General features: G+C 40.3%; 1 protein-coding gene and 1 long non-coding RNA gene across 3 annotated transcripts in view; both read right to left on the bottom strand.

Annotated features, from left to right (window-relative positions):
- Window positions 1–19,416, bottom strand: part of LOC146396078 (uncharacterized) — a 1,511,729-nt gene that overhangs the window by 635,030 nt on the left and 857,283 nt on the right. The gene's annotated exons all lie outside the window — the stretch shown is intronic.
- On the bottom strand, window positions 8,388–17,018 carry CLK1 (CDC like kinase 1). Of its 2 annotated transcripts, NM_001123099.1 has the most exon segments (13): window positions 8,396–8,747; window positions 8,873–8,963; window positions 9,208–9,287; window positions 10,131–10,213; window positions 10,800–10,929; window positions 11,023–11,117; window positions 11,644–11,810; window positions 11,899–12,015; window positions 13,334–13,400; window positions 13,789–13,879; window positions 14,885–15,113; window positions 15,404–15,567; window positions 16,924–17,018. In NM_001123099.1, coding segments are annotated over 12 exon segments (1,455 nt in total). In that variant the 5' UTR covers window positions 16,924–17,018; the 3' UTR covers window positions 8,396–8,606.

A 19,416-nucleotide genomic window follows, 5' to 3' on the forward strand; every position in this document is an offset into this window, starting at 1 on the left:
TGCTTGTGCCTACTGTAGGGCCCTAGAGGAGATAGTGGCGACAGATCTGTGCCGTCCTCTGCTCTGTAGACTTTATCTGGAGGGACCAATATCTTACTAAACCATGGTATGTATGATTGGAATGTTTATGGTTGTATTAGTGCAGGTTTGGGAACTATGCATTAAATATGTATAATGGATTTGGGGTGCTACAAAAATATCCAATTATAATTGAGCTGTTTCAGGGAATTGCCAGTCGGTGTAACCATTTTAAATATCTTAGGATGAAATAGTTTGAAACCATTTTTTTTTTTTAACTGATATCTTGAAAGCTGTGCTTCAAGTTGACTTAGAGGTAAACCTATTAGGAAAATAAGTGGCCCGCTTATAGACTGAAGCCTCTATTACTTCAAAAATATGCTCTACATTCTTTGGAATCTTAAGAATAAAATATTTCTGTCAATACTCACTTCCATTCAAGTTAGGACTAATGGATCCTAGCATGGCAAATAGCTGAAGAATGGAGAAAACTGGATAGCTGAGAATCCAGATAATTCTTAGCACTCTGAGCAACCTCAAGTACAGCCATCCAAGCCAGTAATTACCTTGCTGCATTATTTGTTTGTGAAATTTGCTTCTTGTCTGTACCCTTGAATAAAATTTCATGAGGCTCCTTATTAATGTAAAGAGAAAAGCAATGACTTGCATTGATTATTTATGCTAATAACCTTTGAGTGCTGGAGTTGGTTAATACTCAGTCCTTTTGATGTTTTTTGTTTGTTTGTTTTGCTTGGTGCGGGTTTTTTTTTTTTTTTGGTTGGTTGGTTGTTGTTGTTGTTGTTTTGCCTTGGTGTTTAAAATACCATTTCAAAAGTCCCATGCTTTCTAGGGAGAAAATTTTTTTTCTCCAGACCAGGCTTGCTTTTGTATTTCAAACACATAACCAGTATCCAAACATGAACACATTCAAAAAATGTCAGTGTTTCACTTTGTAAAATAATAATAATGCCATTTACCCTCTCTGTAGAGTTTTGGGGTCCCTTCCCTTTCAGCCCTCACATATAACAGATCAAGTCCTGCCCATTCCAATTACGAAATCACTTCCCCAGTGCTATCCCCTGACTTCAAAACACTAGCTAGGGTAGTATTTAAATGCAAGTGTAGTTTAATAGTTTTAAGACTTACCCAGCATGACTCTTTAATTTGCCTTCCCCTCATTCACCACGGCATACCTGGTATCCAGTAGTACTTGTCAGGTAGTAAGCACTACATTTTCATTGAATAAGAAATGAAAAATCCAGTGTTTCCTAGATTAGAATACTGAAGTTGAAGTTACCAAACAATGAACTGGTGAGGATGTTTGCATGTTCAGTGAGTTAAAAATATTTAAATACTTAGGAGCAATTTTCTTTAGACAAAATGAATCCCAGGTTTCTGTTCAGTGGTTAAGGCTGCTATGAGTAATGTGGCCAGGATGAAATGAGAGGCTGTCAATCAACAAATAGATGCATGTTTTCCAGTGTTCTGCTGAGCTCAAGGGCTATAAGAGCAAAACAACGGGGTGCCTAAATTCAGGTCTGCAGGAGGAGGTAGGTAATCAAGAGTGAGGTGAATGCCAAACAAGGACATTGTAGGTTCTGGCAAGTTGAAAAGCCCACTTTCAAGGGCTATAATCTATCAATCATTCAAATGCCATGACAGGCAAATGACACTGGGCAAAATATGGTTTGCAAGCCCTCAGCATCAAAACAGTGCATGCCTACCTGAAACATGGTCTTGGAGAAAGATGTCTCACCCATCTACTAGCTAGCTGTATGACTGCACAAATAATTTAACCTCTCCAGCCTTTTTTGCATCTGTAAAATAAGAATTGTGATAATCAAATGATTCCATCTCATGGAGTGGTTGAGAATTTATAGTGAAATAATCTTAACTATGTTTGGCAAGGATATGCTCATGGGGGAGTGAAGAGCCCTGAACGCAGGTTTTCTTGTTTGATTTGAACTGGCAGAAGGTAATGGAAGTCCCAACAACCATCATCTCGCTTGCTTTAGCAACAAGGTGTAGACACAATGACAACTCAAAGAAGGCCTCACTGCCCAGTAGACCGGAAGTCGTGTTTTGTATGTATGGTCAAGTATTTAAATGTCCTCTGGAAACTTTAATTTTAAAAACAATGTAGGGCCTCCCCCACCCCCCCCCACCCCCCCACGTCGTGGCTCCCTACTGTGTTCAGCCCTCCTGAGGCTGTGTGGTTGAGAGGCTGACATGGTATCCTTGGGAATGAAGGTTTGGTCCCTGACCTCTCTCAGTGGGTTAAGGATTCAGCATTACCACAAGCTGCAGCATAGGTTGCAGATGCAGCTCAAGTCCAGTGTTGCTGTGGATGCCGCATAGGCCTATAGCTGCAGCTCCAATTTAACCCTGGCCCAGGAACTTCCGTATGCCACAGCTACAGCTGTAAAATGAAAAAAATAAAAACAATGTAGAGGGTAGAAGTTAAAAAGCCACATGAGGAGTTCCCATCATGGCTCAGTGGTTAATGAACCCAACTAGTATCCATGAGGACATGGGTTCGATCCCTGGCCTTGCTCAGTGGGTTAAGGATCCAGGGTTGCTGTGAGCCATGGTGTAGGTTGTAGCCCAACTTGCTGTGGCTCTGGCGTAGGCCAGCAGCTGTAGCTCCAATTTGACCTCTAGCCTAGGAACTTCCATTTGTCAAGGGTGTGGCCCTCAAAGGACAAAAGACAAAGAAAAAAAAAAAAAAAAAGCCACAGGAGTTCCTGCTGTGGCTCAGCAGTAACAAATCCAACTAATATCTGTGAGGACACTGTCCCTGGTCTTGCTCAGTGGGTTAAGGATCCAGTGTTGCCGTGAGCTGTGGTGTAGGTTGCAGACACAGCTGGGATCCTGTGTGGCTGTGGCTGTAGCGTAGGCCTGTGGTCCTAGCCTAGCCTGGGAACTGCCATGCGCTGCGGGTGCAGCCCTAAAAAGACAAAAAAAAAAAAAAAAAAAGTTAAAAAGCCACAGAAGCGAAGAACAAAAAGAGGTAATGTTAGATGAAAAATATTCAGCTGTTGGAAGGAGGGAAGCTGTTAGATGACCAATCTGTCTGGCTTGGTTTTAACTTTCTGTTTGAAGCCCCTGTGGCGCAGCAGAGAGCTAACAATGAGAAGCAGATTGATATTGTAGGGCCTAAAAAAGTCTCAGACGTTGGGACCACCAGGTTTTCTAAAGATGAGGGTAAGGACCTGAGCTGAAAATAGATGAGTTTATTGGGCTCTGTAAAAGGAGTAGGCCCCTTCTCTATCCCTTCCTTTTATGCCACCAGGTGACTGCCCTTACAAAAATTCAGCAGAAAACAGGCTTACCATCTGGAGAAATTGGGGTGAAAAGGCAGGGGTGATGGACCCAGAAGAAAGTAAGAGCACCATATTAAAATTTAAGGAGTTCCTGTTGTGGCTCAGCATGTTAAGAACCACATGTAACATCCTTGAGGATGTGGGTCTGATCCCTGGCCTCATTCAGTGGGTAAAATATCCAGCATTGCCCTGAGCTGGGACATAGGTCACACGTGTGGCTCGGATCTTGTGTTGCTGTGGCTGCGACATAGGCTAGCTGCCGCATCTCCAGTTATATCACTAGCCTAGGAACTTTCATATGCTGCAGGTACAGCCTTAAAAAGAAAAAAAAAAAAAAAGAAAGAAAGAAAATGGGCAGATTCCTAGCACTAAACCCTTGGGTGGCAGAGGCATATGGTGCTAAAGATCTGCCAATTTGCTCTCAAAGCTCTGCCCCTGGGGTTCTCAAGGCTCTAGTACCAGCCAAGTAAGGGCCCCTCCCCAAGCTAAATTCTAGCTCCTTGGGCTCTCTTTCAAATCTTTAAATTTTAATAATCCTAACATCTTTCATTTTTACGTAACCCAGCCATAGAGATAATTGCTGCTTCTTGTAATTACTACCTCTGTGATACAGCAATATCCTCTCTTTGCCATTGTGGCTCAGCAGGTTGAGAATCCAACTAATATCTACATGGATGCAGATTTGATTCCCTGGCCTCCTTGTTCAGTGGGTTAAAGAACCCAGAACTGGGAATTGCCATAAACTATGGTGTGGGTTGCAGATGTCTAGGCCTGCAGCTGCAGGTCTCATTTGGCTCCTAGCCCAGGAACGTCCATACGCCTCAAGTGCAGACCTAAAATAAACAAACAAACTTTGTATTAAATTCCTCTGTTAATTAGATTTTTCTAAAAGAAGGTATTTGGGATCTGGTTTGTACATGAATACCCTGCTGAGCTTTTTGCCAGTGGAAAGTAGAATTCTAGGAATCTATGGCATGGAATAGCACCACAGTTAATCGAATTATTGATGAAGCACTTAACAAGTGCTGCATTTGGCCATTATTGCAATAATGATTACTGCAGGGACTGTGGTTTACAATGGTTGCATCTGAATACACGAAATACCAAAGAGGCTAGAAGGCAACAAGATGCCATTCAAGGTGCTAGAGAAACAGAAGGCCAACCAAAATTCTTTTTTTTTTTTTTTTTTTTTTTTTTTTTTTTTTTTTTTTTGTTGTTGTTGTTGTTGTTGTTGTTGTTGTTGTTGCTATTTCCTGGGCCGCTCCCGCGGCATATGGAGGTTCCCAGGCTAGGGGTTGAATCGGAGCTGTAGCCACCGGCCTACGTCGGAGCCACAGCAACGCGGGATCCGAGCCGCGTCTGCAACCTACACCACAGCTCACGGCAACGCCGGATCGTTAACCCACTGAGCAAGGGCAGGGACCGAACCCGCAACCTCATGGTTCCTAGTCGGATTCGTTAACCACTGCGCCACGACGGGAACTCCCCAACCAAAATTCTATATCCATCAAATCTATCCTTTCATTCCCAGAAGAAGAAGAAGAAAAAAAAAAAAAAACAAAAACCTGTCACTAGCTGACCTGCCCTTCAAGAAACACTAAAGGGAGTCAGTCCCTCAGGCTGAAATGAAAGGACACTAGATAGTATCTCAAACCCATATAAATAGTGTTGGCAAAGGTTATTACTACATAGGTAAGTATAAAAGGCAGTATAAAATTTTTTTTTTTTTTTTTTGCTACTCCCATCTGAAGTTCTCAGGGCCAGGGATTGAACCTGTGCCATAGCAGCAGCCCAAGCCGAGGCAGTGACAATGCCAATGCCAGATCATTATAGGAGTTCCACAAGAGAACTCCTATAAATGTATTTTTTATTTGTAATCCTTTTTTCTCTCCTAGCTGATTTATAATACAAGTACATAAACCAATAATAATAAAACTGTATTGATGAACTTGTGATGTATAATGGTATAATTCGTGTGACAATAATAGCACAAAGAAGAGAGGATAAACTTTTTACATACTATTGAGACTAGGTTACTATTATTCCAAAATAGATTAGTATTATAAATTAAGATGGTAATGGTAATACAGGGCAACCACTAAGAATATCTTTTTTTTTTTTGTCTTTTTAGAGCCACACCCCTGGCATAAGGAGGTTCCCAGCCTAAGGGTGGAATCAGAGCTGTAGCTGCTGGTCTACACCACAGCCACATGGGATCCGAGCTGCATCTTTGACCTACACCACAGCTCATGGCAATGCCGAATCCTTAATCCACTGAGCAAGGCCAAAAATCAAAACTTCGTCCTCATGAATCCTAGGCAGATTTGTTTCTGCTGAGCCACAACAGGAACTCGATAAAATAATTTTTTAATGAAAGAATTAAAATGATACGCTAGACAATATCTAACACAAAAGAACATAGTAGTGGAACAAAAAAAGAAGATATATAGAAAACAAGTAGCAAAATGGCAGGCATAAATTCTACTCTGTCAGTCTCTGCCATTGCACAGTGGGTTAAGAATGTGACTGCAGGAGTTCCCAGTGTAGTTCAACAGGATTAGTGGTATCTCTGAAGCGCTGGGACACAGATTTGATCCCTCGCCAAGCACAGTGGGTTAAGGATCCAGCATTGCTGCAACTGTGGCATAGGTCACAACTGCAGCTCAGATCTGATCCCTAGCCCCCGGAAGTCCATAAGCCAACGGGTGGCCAAAAAAAAAGAATTCCACTGCAGTGGCTTGGATGATCACTGCAGAGGTTCAGGTTCAATCCCCGGCCCAACACAGTGGGTTAAAAATCCAGTGTTGCCACAGTTGCAGAGTAGGTAGCAGCTGTTGCTTGGACTCAGTCCCTGGCCAGGGAACTTCCACAGATTCAAAGATACACATTGGCTGAAAATGGAAGGACTGAAAAGATATACCACGCATACACTATAACCAAAAGAGAGCAGAAGGGTCTATACTCAGAGCAGAAAAGCAGGCTTTAAGACCAGTATTGTTACAAGACAAAGAGTAATAATTTCTAAACATGAGATTGGGAATAGGAAAGTTATGGAGAAGAGTGTTGCTGGAAGGAGGGACTGCATGTGCAAAAGTGTCGTATAAAAGACAACTTGGTTTATTAAGATTTTCTTTTTTCTTTTTAGGGCTGCACCCCGTGAGGTTTTATTTTGGTTTTTCCTGCACCCTTGGCATATGGAAGTTCCCAGGCTAGGGATCAAGTTGGAGCTGGAACTGCCAGCCTATGCCACAGCCACAATAACACAGGATCCAAGCCATGTCTGTGAAGTACACCACAGCGCACGGCAACGCCAGATCCTTACCCCACTGAGGCCAGGGATTGAATCCACATCCTCATGGATACTAATCAGGTTCTTAACTGGCTGAGCCACAATGGGAATTCCAGGTCTGTATTTTTTATACGTACAGTTGATTGGTTTTTATTCAAAACTGTGCAATCACCACCACTACCAAATTACAGAACGTTTTCATCATCTCAAAAAGAAACCTAGAGCCATTAGCAGTCACTCACCATTTCCTCTTCCCATCTGCCTGTAAAAACCATTAATCTTTCTCTATCTATGGATTTGCCTATTCTGGACATTCCATATAAATAAAATCATACAATACATGGTCCTTTGTGTCTGGTTTCTAAGGTTGTACCATGTGGTACCATGAAGTCATTCCTTTTTATAGAAGGCCAAACATTCCATTATATATCACATTTGTTTATCCATCTTTAAATTGATGGACATTGGGATGATTCCATTGTTGGGTACCATGAATAATGATGCTGTCAACATTTGTATGTAACATTTTGTGTGGACATGTGTTTTCATTTCTCTTGGGTTTACGACTCGGATAGAATTGCTGAGTCATGTGGTAACTGTGTTTTAACTTTGAGGAAGAACCCAACCCCTTTCCAGAGTGGTTGTCCCTCCCTTTTACATTCTCACTGGCAAACTTCTCCACGTCCTCATTTCTTATTGTCTATTTGATTATAGCTTACCTAGTGCATGTGAAGTATTTTTTACAGTGAAGAGTTACTACCAGCAATGACTTGAAAGGCCAGCACCCCTGCAAAAGGAAAAGACAGGTCGAAAGAAGCAACCCCTCAAAATACTAAGGCATTTGCCAGAGGTGGCTGAGACTGAGCAGAATTTTAAGTGGGTGCATGCGGCTGGGGGGATAAAGGGTATTGAAGGCCTGTCCACACCTCACTGGGATCCTTACCAGACACCACTAGTGCTCTGCCCACCACCCTCAGACTTCCGCATTGGAGTGAGTGAAGGTTAACTTCCAGCTGTCAGCATCTCATTTGCATCTCTTGGTCTGAGGGCTTCTTTTGATTGTCATTGCCTGTTTGACAGGCTGACATGCTCAGAACTTGATTCTCTCCACCCCCAGGAGTCCTCAACACTGTCCCTTGGATGGAATATTCTGAGGTTTATGTTCTACACTAGCTCCAGAGGTTGGGGATGAAGGGAGGGATGAATAAAAGATTTTTAAAGCATTAAAAACACTGCTATCCTATAATACTAGATTCATGAGGTATATGGATATTAAGGGAGGCTATGTGCAGGGCAAGAGGTATGTATATTTGAAACCACTGTACCCTCCTTTCAATTTTGTTGTGAACCTACTAGTCTTTTGAAAGCCATTGACAGAAACCTGATTTATTGTAATCCTTTGGCAATTCACATTTGGCCATAAAGGATTTCTAGAAACTTTGTTATTCACTATCAGTCCTAAAGGTGCATAGCACCTTGAGCCATTTTCAGAATCCCACTGGGGGAGACAAAAAAAGCAGCAGTATTAAATTTGGGAATAATGCGAAAACAAAGTTTTCTTGGCTAAGCTCCAGTTCTTTGCATTCTCTATCTTGGTTTCCTTACATTTGGTTTAGAGAAAGAAGGCCTAGGTCTCAAGGATGATAATCCCTAATATGGAAACAAAGCTAAAATAGTTTCAAAGACTTATATTTAGTAAGAGATATGTATCTATTCTTACAGTAACAGAGGTAGAACAAAAATGGTACAGATTCATATAAATTTCATAAACACAAAAAATTTATTCTGAATAAACTTTATACAGTAATCACTGATAAAATGTTCCTTACTTTAGCTACTTAAATTGAGTTATCCAAACAAAATAAACACAATACAAAAAATGTAAGAAATTTACAAAAGCTGTACAAAATAACTTAACATTTAAAAATTAGACTGATGCAGTCCATATGATTTAAGAGAGCTGTACAATTACAGATTTATAGTTTTTTCAAGGGGTAAAAGAAAGGATGCTTTAAGGCTTCTTTAAGAGTAATCCTTTTAGCTGGATCATACTCCAACATTTTCTGAATGAGGTCAAAGAGAAGCTCATGTTCAGCATCCTGAGAAAGCATAAATTCCTGAAAAGAAAAGAAACACAGTCAACAGCCTTTTCTACTACCATTTATTACAACTTTACTCTCCCCTACCAGAAAAAGAGAGGAAACTCAAGGTTTTAATCATTTAAGCAATGACCCAGGCTTACCTTCAGAGGTTTACAGCGCCTTGAAACATATCTGCCAGCAGAGCTGTGTTCATCCCAGTCTAATCGATCATGATGGAAATATTTACGTTTCCTAAGAGTAAGTGATAGCCATTCACGTTTACAATGTTGACAATGAAAACTTAAAAACATCTAGCAAAGGTGAGTGGTTTTACCAATTAAATCAACACTTTCTAGAGATTTAAAAGGCAGCCTAAAATATAGTAATTGGCTTCACAGCAAAATAATTATCACTATAAAGAGATAAAGCATTGTTTTATATAGAACACATGATCAAGTATATTAATAATGGAACTCAATGCTTAAACAAAACATACCTTGTTTTCTGTACCATATGTTTTGGTAAAGGTCCAAGAATCCTTTCCATCATTGCCAAGTGTTCCTTACTATCATGTGTCTAAAAATAATAAATAAAAATTATTAAACAGCTCTACCTGCACATTGTGCTGTTCTTATACCACAGTTGCTAAATTTTCAGTCCATAGATCACAAAGGTGATCTAAAAAGGCATACTTTTAGCAAGACAGCACCTAAGAAAAAATATTAAGACATACAGAACAAGCTCACCAGCAATCTCCCTAAAGATAATTACTTGTAATAAATATTCAGAAATGTTTATTTGTGGGCTATAAACGAAATGACTGCTTTATTTATTTTTGGCCATGCCTGCAGCATGCAGAAGTTCTCAGCCAGAGATCAAACCCATGCACCACAGCAGTGAAAGTGCCAGATCTTGAACCCCCTAACCCTGCTAGGCTACCAAGGAACTCAGAAATGTTTTAGATAAAATTATAAAGGAAAGAGTTCCCATTGTGGCACAGTGGAAACGAATCCGACTAGGAACCACGAGGTTGTGGCTTCAATCCCTGGCCTCGCTCAGTGGGTTAAGGATCTAGCATTACCGTGAGCTCTGGTGTAGGTCGCAGATGCGGCTCAGATCTGGTGGTGTTGTGGCTCTGGCGTAGGCCAGCAGCCGTAGCTCTGATTAGACCCCTAGCCTGGGAACCTCCATATGCCAAAGGTGCAGCCTCAAAAGACCAAAATAAAATAAAGATAAAGGAAATACGTATGCCCAGCAATGTCATAATTACGTCTTCTTTATATTTATCTATAATTAATTGTCTATGAGAAAGAAAATGAGCTTCCTAAATGTGGGTATTCTATATTTAAAAAAGTGTTCATTCACGTAAGCAGGCAATTTTTTTTTGCAAAGCTACTGGAACAGATCATTGTCACTTACTGGAAATACAGTAAACCCAAGGTAATATTCAATAAGAATACATCCTATACTCCAGACATCACATGGCTGGGACCATCCGAGGGCTGCAAATTAAAGCAAATTATTAGTGGAAAAATATCAACATTTTCTTAAAAAGTATATAATCTGACATTTAACTGGAAAGATCCTAAAGGAATCACTTAATCTAAGCTTCAATATAATAGTATAGTATGTAAGAATTATGGCTCTGGAGCCATCTGGCTTACTCTCAGGACTTTTTCTTGGCCATGCCCCTGACATGCAGAAGCTCCTGAACCAGGGATCAAACCCAAGATGCTGAGCCACAAGGGAACTTCTTGAACTACTGATTTAGGAAAAAAATTTTTTTCCCTGAGCCTCAATTTCCTAACCCTAAAATGAGAACTAACTACACAAAGTAAAGACTGACTAGACATGAAGAGTATGGAATATAACCAGCATTAAATGATTATGTTTTAAAGTCCCATCTTGTACTATAGATGTGCAAACTGAATTCTAGAAAAATCAAGCCACTTACTTAAAGTCCCAGAGTTATTTGGAACAAATAAGAGCTTAAAATCCTTATTGTGTTTTACTATACTAATCCCTAAGAGAAAAAAATAGAGTTTCACAAAGACTTAGAACTATAAATAACTTCTAAGAAATACTTACCTAAAATAACTTCAGGTGCCCTGTAATGTCTTGTAGATACCAATGTACTATGATGTTCATCATCATATGTTGCACTTCCAAAGTCTACAACTTTAATATCTGGATTAATTAAGGTACGTTCATCACGTTTCTGAAAATCATAAATGACAATTAAGGACGCATAATATTAAGGAGGCATAAAATATTCATTTAAGACTATGAAGATAAAATATTGAAGACATACCATTTTGGGATTATAAACTTCTGTGTAGTCAGACTGTACAAATAAGATGTTTTCGGGCTTTAAGTCTGTGTGAGTCAACTTATTGCTGTGCAGAACTAAAAACAAAACAGAAAAACTTCCTGTATTCTAAAAATCAAAAACCAAACGAACTCCCAAAGCCCTACAACAAAAATACTCTCTGGACAGTAGTCAACATGCAATAGTAGCATGCTAAAAGAAAACCACACACACAAAAACAAAAACTGCCCCCCAAAACCCACCAGGAACTAAAACCTACCACCCCTTTAAAAACAGTTAGTTCACTGACAACAAACTGCTTAGAAAGTGAAGTATCTTTTTCTTATGAAGGTGATTTGCCATTCCTTAATTTTAACCCAGTGATTGTAGATCATCATTTTTTGAAATCAGAAAGGCTAAATCAGTCTTATACATAACAATATATTATCATATGCTGGGCAATCACAGGTTATAATCAACTACATCTTTCTCCTACCTACTCTTAAGTCAGGCCTCCAAGTCCTATATGTTCAGTTTCATTTTTTTCTTAAAGACCCAAATTGGTCTGGCATTAAAATCAGTCTCCATAAACTCAAGTTTCTGGAATATTTGCCAAGTACTTACAATTCACAGACTTGCATATCTGATATGCCATCTTCCTGATATGATCCAGTCGAAATGGCAGAAAACCATTTTCCTTAATAAAGTCATATGTACTAAGTCCTAGTAATTCAAACACAATGCAAATGTGACCATGATGCTCAAACCACTCCAACATCTGAACACAGCGGCTATAAACATGGGGGGAAAAAAAAAATGAGCACAGCCTCTAACAATTCAAATCTACCTGAGGCCACTAAGTTTTATTTTGATACTTACAATGTACTGCTAGGGTCTGTTGTATTTAAGTGTTCCAGAACTTGTATTTCTGATCGAGCAGCTTCACAGTATCTATCCACATTTTTAACTATTTTTACTGCTACATGTCTACCTCCCCTGTTAAAAAGAGTAAGTCCACATTAAAAAAAAAAAAAAAAAAAAAGGTAAAAATGATATCCAATTCTATTTGTCTATCATTCTTCAAACTATACTACTTCTTTGACCTACTATACATACTTTTTTTTTTTTGAACTTATGGTTTAGCATTCAGTTTTGTCTGATTACATCCAAGAATACTCTTCTAACTTCAAACTCAATGTAAGTAACTAGAATGACTTTTGGGCATATGGCAGGGTTGGTAATATGCTGAATGACACAAACTTTTTCCATGAGACTAATCACTCACATGAATTACCTTTTGGTCCTTTACATATTAACAACTCCAATTTAATACTGGGATATTTACTACATCAATTTACATTTCAACTGACTTGAAACAAATGTATATAAAGCAGTTTCTTTCTATAACACCAGTCACTAGCTACTGTCTCCAACCTTCCTTTGGCCCAGATTACCAAAATAGTTGGGACACAGTTGATGCACACTAAAGAGCTCTTGTTCTCAGACCCTACTAACCAATAATAGGAAGCCTCCTCTGATGATTCATTTAGAAAAACTCTGCCATCAAAGAGGAAAAAAATTCATATAGGAAATAGAGAAAGACAAACATATTTAACTAGCTAAAGAAATTTCAACCTAGTTTGAAGCTTAGATAATTACACTTAATGAAACCAGACACCAATCAAGAGGAGACCTAGTTCTCAGCCCAGCCCTACTGTGTCATCACAATCAATTACGTCGCTTTCTAAAAATACAGATTCCTAGCTAACTATGCTGAAAATGTGGTTCAATGTCTACCGTAAAAGCTCCACAACCCCCTAATATAAAACCAAGACCGAGAGGAGTTTCTGCTGTGGCGCAGTGACTTAAGAATCTGACTGCAGGTAGCTGGGGTCACTGCAGAGGTGCGGGTTAGATCTCTGGTCCAGTGCAGTGGGTTAAGGATCCAGCACTGCCTGGCCTGGTAAACTCCAAATGACATGGGTGTGGCCATAAAACAACAACAAAACCAAGGCTAAAATCTACTGATCTAGAAAAAAGAAAACAATGGCCTCCCACTATGACAACAAAAGAATACTTTGTGAAACAATGAGATCTGTTCTCCACTTGAAATTAGGGGCTTACTGATACTATTAATAGCTACTGTTTTAAAAAATACAAAGGACTAGTAAGTTTTTTGGGAGTTTCCTTATCTAAGTAAAAAACCCAAGCTAAAAGGCTTTATTTCTTGGCCAGACTACATCCCAAAGCTAAATACATTTTCTACAATGGTTCACCTTCCCAAGCAAGTGCAATCCCAGGCCAGGAAACTTACGCTTTATGATCAATGCATTCCACGACTTTTCCAAAAGCTCCTTCACCTAAAGTATCAACAATTTCATCTAAAAGAGAGAAATAAAACTCAGTTATATCAAGCAGTGGAAACAGCTTACTTATAATAAAGGCTATCAAATGCAGATTATTCTAGTTGATGCTACAAATTTCCTTATCTAGATACTTTTATTGGTCAACACTGCCAAAAAACATAACTACTTTTAGGTTTAATTTCATTCTTAAGCTAATTTCATTAACTTGATTTACTATTTTGGAAGTTCTGCATAACATTAAATTTCTAAAGAAAGCAAAAACACAATCCCCCCCCACCAAAAGAAATGAAAACAAACAAACAAAAACAGAGAAAGAAAGATTTCCAAATCCCTGAAATCTTAATCTAAATTATAGATTATGTTATCTGAAAAGTTAATAAGTGTTGAAAAATATTCTATATACATCTTGCACTTAGTACGTCTCCACTCTGACAGATCAGGTGACCCTCCTCATCATCCTCTACACTCCTGGTTCTTTTCCTTCGGTGACTCTTCTGGAAACGTCAAGTGGGCGGCACCAAGATCATCCAGCCAATCAATATACCCGAGTGAATTCAGGGCAGAATACGAAATTCATTCAGCGGGGAGATATTCAGGCATTCAGATACACGCCAGGCCACAAACGGTTGGCAGGAGCAATTTCAAATTCAGTCCCCAGAAATTCACAGGGCACATAGTTTATGTTAACAGGAGAAAAACACGGCAAGGAACAGATTTTCAGATAAGATACTCAAAGTGGCAAGGCAACAAAACATAATACAATTGTTTTTCTTTTTTTTTTTTAAAGAAAATGCTTAATTGTAGCATTCACTGAAACATAATTTAAAAGTTCCTAATGTCCTAATTTAATGTTGCAAAACTGTAGAATGTAATAGTTACTTGTCAAAAGTAGACTGTGGCCAAACTTCCTACCTAATCTAAGAAAAGCAACTATCAAGAAACAATAAATAAAATTAAAACCCTAATTTGGGGCGAAAACAAAATTTGGCATATAACAACACTATCTGAAATGTCATCTGAGCTTGATTTCCAAATTAACACATAACCCATAATGTTCAAATCTGTTAAGTGGTTTAGTGAAAAAAGGATTGGAGAACATGCTTTGCCAGAACAAGGGCACACATAATCCTCACTCAAATACAAAAATCCCATTTCTTCTTATAGTAAGACTATCAAAACAAAATCTGATTTCTTGTAGTATAATAAGAAAAACTTTCAGAATATCTTGTAATCCATTATAAACTAACCTAAATTAAATTACCCCCATTATTTCACTGGAATGACAATTAGTTGCCATCTTGTAATAAGATGTTACTATATAAATATGTACTGCACTTCAGGAATTTCCTATCCAATGCACAAACACAAAGAACCCTGCAAGTTAAAATTGAGATGACTTCATCTTAAACAGAACTTTCTCAAATAATCAAACACAAATTCAAGTTTTCCTGTTTCACATGGGAAATAAAATTTCCAAAATATTTTAAAAGATTGCATACCCCATGTGAACGATGATGTGAAGTACTGTGGTGAATTCTGTATTTGCTTTTATAACTACTTCTTCCACTTCTACCAGAGGACTTGCTACTATGGTTCTGATATCTGCTTTCATAATCTCTATGGCGATGTCCAGGTTCACATCCTTGATTGTAGTCATTTCTGTATTCATCAATGTAGCGTCGACTATGGTAATCTTTCTCATTTATAGATCTGCTTTCCAAGTAATAGCTAGAAAAACATGTTTTTCCAATGCTTTATGTTATTACCAAATACCCTCAAGTGCTCTATAAATCTCTTAAAACAGTATTTCCCTACCAAAAAGCCAACCAAAAAACCCCCCACACAATTTAATCACCACAAGCCATCAAGATACACAAAGGAATGGTAATCAGTTATTTTAAGTTGATACTAGTTTTCATGAAAATGTATCCCCCTCAGTTTACTGAGATAAAACTGACACATTGTAATAAAAATGTATTTTTAGATCGCTACTGAGACACTTTAAAAACTCTCCTTACCTATCAGATGTTTTAGAGTGATTATATCTGCAGCGCTTGTTCTCCCGGGCACTGCTATGTGATCTCTTTCTTCTTTTATGACTACTGCTGCTGCTCTTCCATCTTTCATAATCCCAATCTTTTTCATCCCAATCAGGACAATAAGCTCTCTTTGCGTGTCTCATCTATATAAAAGATAAATCTTTCCCAGTTAAGCTGTATCCCACATATCATCACTGTTTGATAAACCGAAAAAAAAATTTTTATCTCTAAATCTGGAGTCTGAATTCTACTCATAGATTCCTGCATTATACATGCCAAGATCAGATTTACTGAAAGAGGGCTGAAAAAGAAAAAAGAAAAGGGAATTCCAATTGATCAACTTTGGGAAAAATCCTTTCCTGCCAGAAGCACGCATTTACTTTATATATAACTCGCCCATTCAGATGTGCATCACTTTTTTTTATTATTTCCCCAATACAATTTTTTTTCTACTGTACAGCATGGTGACCCAGTTACACATACACGTATACATTCTTTTTCCTCACATTATCATGCTCCATCATAAGTGACTAGACATAGTTCCCAGTGCTACACAGCAGAATTTCGTTGCTAATCCCTTCCAAAAGGAGAGAAACACCTAGCTTAGCCTACGAGCAACTTACACAACCATCGGTGTAAACCATTTTCCCTAAAGAAATGTCAGAACCAAAAATCCCTAACAACTTGAAAAAGACATTAGAGATAAACTTTTCATCAACTACCGTTCACAGCAGTACTAACCGCCCGGGCACCACCTCGTCTCTAAACACAACTTAAGGGGATCCAATTGTTCCCAAGGGGGTGGGCTGGGGGAGAAACTCCCAAGCCTGTGCCCGACCGCCTGGCTTCTCTCACAAGCTCCTCCAAATATGCCACATCATTTCTCTTCCGTCGAGTTCCTAAACCTGCTTTCTGTTTACGCCACTGACGGCAAAGACACTCGCCATTTCCCCTCGAATTACTTTAAGACTCGAGCGGACAGTGAGACCGTCTTACACCCGGTCCCTGTGTTCCTTCTTTCCCTCTGTTACGAACGAAGGTCCTCAGAGGAGCGCGTCTCACGCACATTCCAGAACGCCGTTCTGGCGGCCACCCTCCGCCCGCAGCTTCGCCGCCTCCGCCCCGCCGCCATCTTAGAGCTCGGCCGACGCCTGCGCCACCGACATGGCGCTCGGAGCGCCGGGGATCGGGATCCCTGCTCCCTCTAGGGAAGGCACACGTTCGAGCTCTCTCCGCCTAACAAACACTGTCACTACCCTCCGCCAGGGTCTGGAGCGTCACGGTTCAAATAGAAATCCGCAGCGGCGGACTCGGAAAAGCATAGAAGACGAGCTGTCCACCTTTGTGCAGCCGAAGCGCGGTGGGGGGCGGTGCGAGGGGAAAAGGGGTCACCCTGCAGGACTGCAGACGGCCAACAAGCTTGAAGGGGAACGTCACAGACGCTCTCGGGAAACAGAAAAGGGGCCCTGACACCCAGCCCGCTTCCTTCTGCATCTTACCGTCCAGGCCAAAAAGTCCAAGCCTCAGGAGACAATGCTTGCAACGCGACAACGGAAAACACCCAGCTGGCTGCGACAAGGTCCAACAACAAAATGGAGCCGATTGCCGAAGCGTCTGGGCTCTCCGGGAAAACAAGATGACGCTGCAAACGTCACTCCGCCTCCGGGTGGGGCGGGGCTTGCACAAAGGGTGGGGCTGAGCTGGCGCCCAGGGAGGGGGGCGGGGGACGTGTGCGCAGGCGCCGGGTTCGAAGCTCCGCAACCAGGTTGAGCAGAGGGAGCTGTGACCGCGGCCATGTTGTCTCTGTTCTGTGTTTGGGCTGAGGAGACGTTTTAAGCGTTGGGGAGGAGCGCCTCGTCCATGCTCAACTAAAAATTGTATTTGTGAACGCTAGAAATGAGAAGCTGAAGGAAGCAGAGTGCGAAATAGCGTTACAACGTCTAAAATAATGCTTTAAAAAATTTACACCACCTTCATCAGATAGTTCCAAATTAGGACGTGCCTGGATTTGGACTTTTGCTAAGGTTCTGAAACCAATTTAAAATTTTAGTGGCTGGGACTCACGGACAGAAATTGGATTGGAAGGATTTTCCCGAGATTTTCAAAGGCGAAGAAATGTGAGAGGGACTCCTCACAATATAGCAACACTTCCGCATGGAGCAAGGCCTCTGCGTGTAAAGGCCAAGTAAACTAAAGAGTTGGGGTGGGGGGACTGAAAGATCATTAAGAGAAGACAAATTTGGACTTCTCTTGGAGTTCCCTGGTGGCTCAGCAGCTTAAGGATCTGATGTCACTGCTGTGACATACTCTTTTCTCGCCATTGAAAGGCTTATACTCCTTCCATTTCTTTATCATATATACCTGAGGCACATCTTTGATAGTGGGTTAAAAAAAAAAAATGGCCGGAAAATGGGAACTAGAATCAAATGAGGAGTTCCCTTGTGGTGTAGTGGGTTTAGGATCCAGGCTGACACTGCAGCAGCTTGGCCATGAAACTTCTACATGTCTTCCAAAAGAGGACAGAATTATCTGGAAACAACCTCTGAATAACAAAAATAAAGCTGCAACTTGATAGAACAAAGTAATTGCCGACCCTGGCCATAAACATTAAAAAAAAAAAAAAAAAAGGAAGCTCTGAGGAACTGCTCTGAAGAGGTAGGGAAGAGGTCAGTATTATGATTTTTTTTTTTTTTTTGTCTTTTGTCTTTTTTGTTGTTGTTGTTGTTGCTATTTCTTGGGCCGCTCCCGCGGCATATGGAGGTTCCCAGGCTAGGGGTCGAATCGGAGCTGTAGCCACCGGCCTACGCCAGAGCCACAGCAACGCGGGATCCGAGCCGCGTCTGCAACCTACACCACAGCTCACGGCAACGCTGGACCGTTAACCCACTGAGCAAGGGCAGGGACCGAACCGCAACCTCATGGTTCCTAGTCGGATTTGTTAACCACTGCGCCACGACGGAAACTCCAGTATTATGATTTTAAAGAAGGTGGGTACTTGGAATCAACCACACATCTTGGCAGAGGGTTGCTGCTAGTCACAAGGAGCAGGTATCTCTGTTACTGATTTTAGTGCTCTTCTAGATATGAAAAGATGTAAGAAATTGGGCCTATAAAATCTCCTGGAAATATCTTATCTGAAGGCCTGTTCTACCATGTTTTCCTGGAGCACAGAGGCCTCATTCCTGAACTCCTTTCAGGGTGTGTTGAAGATCATCGACTGCAGTTGGCTAGTCACTTCACTCTTAGAGAACTAGGTGGCAGGGACAATTTTTATTTGGCAGTAGATAGGGTCTTTACAGAGGTAATTATGATTAAATGAGGTCATTAGGGAGGGGTCTAATCTAATTTAGCTTTTTTAAAAAAAATAAAAAGAGATTAGGACACAAAGCTGAGGAAAGAGCTTGTGAAGATGGGAGATGGTCACCTACAAGCCAAGGAAAAAGGCCTCAAAATAAACAGTGCTACCCACACCTGGATTTCCCAACTTCCACTCTCTGGTAATTTGTTGTGGCTGCTCTAACTTAGTGCATAACATTAAAACATGTTAGTTTATTGGTACTGAACTTGTAACTTTATTGTTGAATTAGTGAAGTTGAAATTTTCTTTTTCTGGAGTTCTCGTCGTGGCACAGCGGAAATGAATCCAACTAGGAACCATGAGTTTTCAGGTTCGATCCCTGGCCTTGCTCAGTGGGTTAAGGATCCGGCATTGCCATGAGCTGTGGTGTAGGTCGTAGATGAGGCTCGGATCTGGCCTCGATGTGGCTCTGGCATAGGCCAGCAGCTACAGCTCCGATTAGACCCCCTAGCCCGGGAACCTCTGTATTTCATAGGTGCCCCTCTAAAAAAAAAAAAAAAAAATTTTCTCTTGTTACTTACCCATTCATACCTTATTGCTTTTTTGAATGTGCAGTTCTTTTTTGTCCTTTAAATTTTTTTTTTAACTTACTTTTTTTTTTTTTGGTGTTTTTGCTATTTCTTGGGCCGCTCCCT

The sequence above is a fragment of the Sus scrofa genome, chromosome 15 (genome assembly GCF_054392235.1).
Source record: "Sus scrofa isolate SSC_HxYL_T2T_F1_AM1 chromosome 15, Sscrofa_HxYL_maternal_Yorkshire_Landrace_v2.0, whole genome shotgun sequence".
In the NCBI taxonomy this organism is placed as follows: Eukaryota; Metazoa; Chordata; class Mammalia; order Artiodactyla; family Suidae; genus Sus; species Sus scrofa.

Excerpts from the sequence above, each read along its gene's own strand:
- CLK1 (XM_021074508.2), bottom strand. The coding sequence starts at position 11,797 with ATGTTGGAGTGGTTTGAGCATCATGGTCACATTTGCATTGTGTTTGAA. Across the intron at positions 10,214-10,799 it reads GGCACCTGAAGTTATTTTAG|CCCTCGGATGGTCCCAGCCA; the intron begins GTAAGTATTTCT and ends TTTAATTTGCAG. Across the intron at positions 9,288-10,130 it reads TTGGGTTTACTGTATTTCCA|ACACATGATAGTAAGGAACA; the intron begins GTAAGTGACAAT and ends TATTATTTTTAG.